Source organism: Perkinsus marinus (genome assembly GCF_000006405.1).
Source record: "Perkinsus marinus ATCC 50983 genomic scaffold scf_1104296930512, whole genome shotgun sequence".
NCBI lineage: Eukaryota > Perkinsozoa > Perkinsida > Perkinsidae > Perkinsus > Perkinsus marinus.
Window position 1 is genome coordinate 40,480 of NW_003216052.1, and position 5,299 is coordinate 45,778.

The 5,299-nt window shown below is 48.1% G+C and overlaps 2 protein-coding genes across 2 annotated transcripts in view; both read left to right on the plus strand.

Moving 5' to 3' along the window:
* Positions 1–2,784, plus strand: part of Pmar_PMAR018937 (hypothetical protein) — a 5,225-nt gene extending 2,441 nt beyond the window's left edge. The window contains exons 12-19 of the mRNA XM_002786868.1: positions 333–508; positions 713–824; positions 929–1,096; positions 1,550–1,686; positions 1,732–1,818; positions 1,868–2,058; positions 2,317–2,465; positions 2,609–2,784. Coding sequence (XP_002786914.1) covers positions 333–508; positions 713–824; positions 929–1,096; positions 1,550–1,686; positions 1,732–1,818; positions 1,868–2,058; positions 2,317–2,465; positions 2,609–2,737 — 1,149 coding nt within the window. The 3' untranslated portion in view covers positions 2,738–2,784. The remainder of the gene's footprint in view (positions 1–332; positions 509–712; positions 825–928; positions 1,097–1,549; positions 1,687–1,731; positions 1,819–1,867; positions 2,059–2,316; positions 2,466–2,608) is intronic.
* A 934-nt stretch (positions 2,785–3,718) lies between these two features.
* The window catches only part of Pmar_PMAR018938 (Protein anoxia up-regulated, putative), a gene marked incomplete at both ends in the record, with an annotated part of 2,408 nt that continues 827 nt past the window's right edge, over positions 3,719–5,299 (plus strand). The window contains 7 exons of the mRNA XM_002786869.1: positions 3,719–3,804; positions 3,852–3,898; positions 3,977–4,070; positions 4,408–4,486; positions 4,568–4,624; positions 4,976–5,098; positions 5,167–5,283. Coding sequence (XP_002786915.1) covers positions 3,719–3,804; positions 3,852–3,898; positions 3,977–4,070; positions 4,408–4,486; positions 4,568–4,624; positions 4,976–5,098; positions 5,167–5,283 — 603 coding nt within the window. The remainder of the gene's footprint in view (positions 3,805–3,851; positions 3,899–3,976; positions 4,071–4,407; positions 4,487–4,567; positions 4,625–4,975; positions 5,099–5,166; positions 5,284–5,299) is intronic.

Sequence of the window (5,299 nt, forward strand, 5' to 3'; positions counted from 1 at the left end):
TCCTGTATTGACGGTGGTCTTCTAGGAAGTCGGCTCACTTTAAAGCTCATTCTGAAGTCACTGTCGGAGCTTCGCTCCCCATCCGCTCGAGAAGCAATTTTATGTATAGATCCCCTCTTTGTGTTGACAGACGCAATCATCGTAGGCCTACTGAAATTCATCCTCCATGTGCGGCCCCGTGACTTGGATAGAGCGTACGAGGCTGGTGACATTCGCCACATCAGTGATGAGAATGCATCATCTTCGCTGATGAACTACACGTTCAACTGCGAAGTTATGGAGGTTCGTGCAACTGCTCTGAAGTGCATTGAGCCCCGTTGGTGTGATCTCAGCTACTCATTGAGGAGGGCGCGTTGATGTGGCTGGTCGGTGTCGAGGAAATACCTTCTGGAACCTCGACAAGTGAAGCGTTACTGTCGACGGTTTCCCACCCCTCAATGGCAAAGGTTCTCGCCAATTCGATAGGACATCCAGACGCGACACACAGTTTGAAAATGTGCATCTGCAAGTGAGCAACCGTGGAATTGTGAAAACGTACAAATAAAAACAGATTTCCCGAATGATTTGCAGTTGAGAGAGACACTGATCACCCATTGAGCTTTTCGACGCATCGATTCTATTGATATTGACTTATAACACTAGCCAGAGCGGTACATTGCAGGAGAGAGTGATCAATACGAGAGGTCATCGATTGTAGCGATATCTTTGTCAGGATGATATCCAGCATGCCCTCGAAAGTGGATGGAAAAGTGATTACCAGCTCTGGGTCGACTTCGCCGGGATCGACTGTAGAGAGACCAGAAGCTGGCGACAAGCCATTGAAGGTAGGAGACATCTGACTGATGCTCGATGCTGACCAGACTCTACGTGGGAGTATGTATGTGTCATCGGTAGACAATGTTGTCATTGCCTTGATACTGATCTGTAGTTACTCACTACTGTTCTAGTCGAGCTCCTTCGGAAGGAGAAATGTGCCTGCCTTATGGCAGAGGTATCGTCTGCCTTGATTGGCATCATGTCTGTTGATAATTCGATGGGAGAGTCTTTGGCGGATGCTGGAGTGGTGAAGCTAGCGGCAAGTCTTCTCGTAGTCAAGGTGAGCGTAGAACTGTTGAGCGTCGGTATTTCTACCCACTTATATAGTTAACTCAATCCAAATATTTGGTTACACTGTTAATACGGAATAGTATCTCTCTCTGTGTCATACGGAGATAATACTCGGAAATACTCTCAAGAGGTTACTCATTGTACCACTGTTAATTTAGCCCAGTCGACTGGTCTGCAGTGGTTATCGCTCCACCGGTGCAACATCATCCGCAACATTACGGTTTATAGTGTTTGCTGCGGAGTGTTGTTTCGGCCTAAAACAACTTCCCGTACCGGGCGAGCGTTCTTCATCTAGAACGACTGGTAGAAATCATAGCAGTATACTGTTCTAGAAATAGGAGTGTAATCATTCGAATGACCTTTTAAAGCGTCATAATTTCAACGGAGTCTTCGTCCGGTCCCGAGCCTCTCGTTGTTCTGCAATTCTCTTACATTGTTTCAGGATGACCGTCTAGTGTTGGCCATCCTAAGGCTCCTGGTGTGCATGGTGGACATGTCACCACAAGCGAAGCCTCCCTGCATATCGTACGATATTCCTCATGAAACAGCAGAGATCATAAGGACCAATTGTGATACCACGTAGGTCACCCCATGCGTCCGCTGTTGATTCCGTGATCGCCACAGGAGCAAGTATGCAGTGGTTGGGTATGCGTGCCGGCTTCTAGCGGGGCTCTGTGCTGACGAGGCAACTCGATCGAAATTGATTGCAAGGTTGGTTGCCGTTCTCTGTGCAATAGAGAACGTCACTTTCCTCTCAAAGGTCGCCCTGCATCATAGATCACGTTCTACGAGCATTCCGCAACGCTCCGCCCCGAAGCCCTGCTCAAGCAATGTGCCTCCGGGCGCTCGATCGGCTCGGTCGAGGACTCGCGGGAGAGAAGTTGGTCAGCGTTCGCGACGCTGTGACTGGAACTCTCATAAGAGATCTTGGAGGACTCTTCACCAGTCTCAGTGAGTTGCATTCTCCACGGAGGTCTCTAACGAAAGGGATCACATCTCACTATACAACTCAATCGACCCCCTCCTTGTTCAATTCAATATGAGCATAAGTGGACTATAGCAGCTGTGGCACCACTGTGAGGCTCACACTCTTGATCATATGTTGCGAAAAAGCCTTACTTTACGGACCATGTGAAGCTAAATACTCCTGGACGTTAGTGCCCTCGGCGAAGAAGCGCTCTATGGTGTCCCCGTCATCATTCCTTCCAGTTACTGCCACCGATTCTGGATCTGCTCCCATCTGCAGAGACATCAATGAATACATCCTAAGCTCTCTATCACTTTTTGAGATGCTGGTTGGAGAGGCCATGGAGGCTAACTGTGCCTTTTTCAAGGAGAAAGGCTTGCTTCATGTTCTGGTATGTCAATTTCGAACTCAGAATGTCGCACATTTCGCCGACTTACTGATATCTTGGTTTTACAGGGTAATCATTTTACTAGTGGTCAATTCCAAAACGGCGAACCGTCCTGGAGCAGATGAAGAAGTGTGTGCCTGTCTCAGTCGTCGATGCGGTCGAGATTGCCGGAGGAATCGACTGATTTGCGAAGTAAAATCGCAGCATTGGACGAGCGTATCAAAGAAGGCGCTTCTGAAGGCCTTGCAGCCTCTGGCCTCTTGATGGACGCCTGAGCGCTTCAGTTCTCACATTTCTGTGCTACATTGTCGTCGACTGAATCGGAGTGTATTATGTTTCCCTTTGAGGGGGGTTCCACGGTGAGAGGTCTACCAAGTACTCTATAGGAGCCATGATGCTAGAAATTCGCCACGTTTCGACATGTGAGTTCAGAGGCTACCACAGTACTAGGCAATTATCGAATCGCAGCAAACCTTTGCATCTCCTTAATGTTGGCGTCTGTAATAGACTATGGTCCTCTCTTGCGGGAGACAGTGTCGCTATTGACAACTTCGATCCGAATAGACAGACCGTTGATGGTTATCTAGACGACTATTGTGAAGAAGTGAAACACGCGAAGAATGAAGTACGCACTGTTACCGCATCGACATTCCTCGAGATTTCGATATCGTATGTTGGACATTGAATTCCAAGATCACCAAGTAGTGCTGCTCACGTGAACTTACCATTAGCTTGACGAGAATGACCCTATGTGCTAGACGAGGTCAGGTGGTCGCAATACTGGTTAGTAGGTAGAAGAGAAGTTCATCCGTCAGTGCGTCTATGGATGTGTGAGGTATCAGAAGTTCCTGAAGGTAGCGTACTGAAGCCCACAATGCTCGACCTGATATTAGCACAGATCTTCGTAACTGCTTTCCTAGAGTTCAAACCAGGTGTGACACAACGGAGAGACCAAACTCTGTATATGGTCCGATCTCGACTATGCTGAAGATCGTGTTATAGCCTCTAGCCAGGTCCTTGCTTACCTCATATTCCTACGATTGGAAGAATTGACGGTATCTAGGCTCGGAAGGTGATCCCCCGGGAATTCACGTTACACGCTGAAAGTGACGAGAGCATGGAGCATTTACGATCTCCACTACAATCACAGAAACTAGAATTTTCCACGTGGTTAATTTCAATCCATCGTAAAGGACGATGATCATAGATTTGATTCGGCCCCGTCAAGGTTCATCGATACGTGCTCCCCTCCGACGATGCTAGCGTTGTTGGAGTTTGCATTTGATCGCTCAGCTGTAGAGTCCTGGGTCTACACTGAATGGGCGAAAATCTACGATGAGAGGTGAGAGCTTGGCATACCATCCTGCAGTGGATGAGCATTTCTCCAAGGTTCATCGAAGAGTCTGTCCTCAAACCTATTGAAAATCTCAGACAAGGTGAGAACTTCTTGTTGGGTAAATCCCACTGATCATCCGTATTTTGCCTCGTGCTGTTGATGGAGCTACCCTTTCCAGATTGTGACACGTTGCTCAACTCGGTATCTAGGAAGGCTACCGGTACGGATGCCAAGGCTGACCAAAGCCTCACACCAGCTGAACCAAAACTAAAGTACGGCAATCCGTTTTCTCCGTCTTAACGTATGCGTGTTGTAGAGCTCATTCACTCACTGTTGGTGAGTCTCTTGAGCAGCGTTGGAATATAAGTTCACTTTCCTCAGCTGAGTCCATGGGGTTTCCTCACTTATTATGCAAGATTATTTGCAAATTAGGGCGAAAGTCTACAGAAACCAATGAGAGTTTCGCTGAGGTTCCTCATAATTTCCGTTTTATCACCAACACGTGTAGTTCACCTGGGCACATGGTCAACTTGACCATGTGCGTATCCTCTCATTCTGTTCTCTAGAGAGGACTAAGTAAGTGAACAGCTCGGCTAGTCAGAGGTTCAGGCACACCATACCATCCCCGTTCCAACTCACCGAGCCTAAGCCTCGGGAGCTCCCTGTTCCACGAGAGACGATCAAACCAGTGAGTAATTTGATCACATCAGTTGCATTGGAAGCGAGCTGTGACTGATTCAGTCTAGCAATGTGGCTTCTGGATGCTCAGGTCACGCACAAACCTATTCCAAAGAGTCTCAATGAGAATTCTCTACAAAAGATAAAGGTGGGCATGGGCATGGGCTGTGAAGCCCGGAGTCACAGAGTCACCACAGTTTTATGGCGAATATAAATTAGTAGCGGGGTTTGAACCCGCTGCGTTCAACTCACAAGGTACGCGTCATAACCATTAGGCTGTTTAGACATAGGACTTGATATTGAGTGGAGAGACAGTTCAATATTGACTCAATAGCAGCCACAACCATGTGCGGCAGTGCCACATATGGTTGGGTCTGCTCATTCTATGTCGAGTGTCTGTTGCGACAGGGTTCTTCATAGCGGGTCTTTTGATTGTTCCCTGCTCCTGTACCTTGACGAGATCATGTCCCCTCTTGTGAGCAATGTAATGTTCATGTAGGAACAAGACGAGGCACGTCTGCTGATGATGAAGGAGAGGACGCTGTCTAAATATGCCGACGAGGCAGCGGTGCCGACCTTGGCGACTGCTAGTCGTGCTGCGGACATAGACAGCTTAAGGAAGGTGAGTAATGAATACGAGTAGTGGTACCAACACTTCGGCATGTAGGATCCCGTTGATCATGTTCTTAGGAGATCGATAACGAGCGACTGGCCGAGTGCACCTTCCAACCGAACCCTGCTAAACCTGTTCCGAAAATACTGCCAGAGGCTGAGGTCAAGGCTACTAGTGCAAGCCTACTCAGGTCAGTAGCAAGGACCAGGT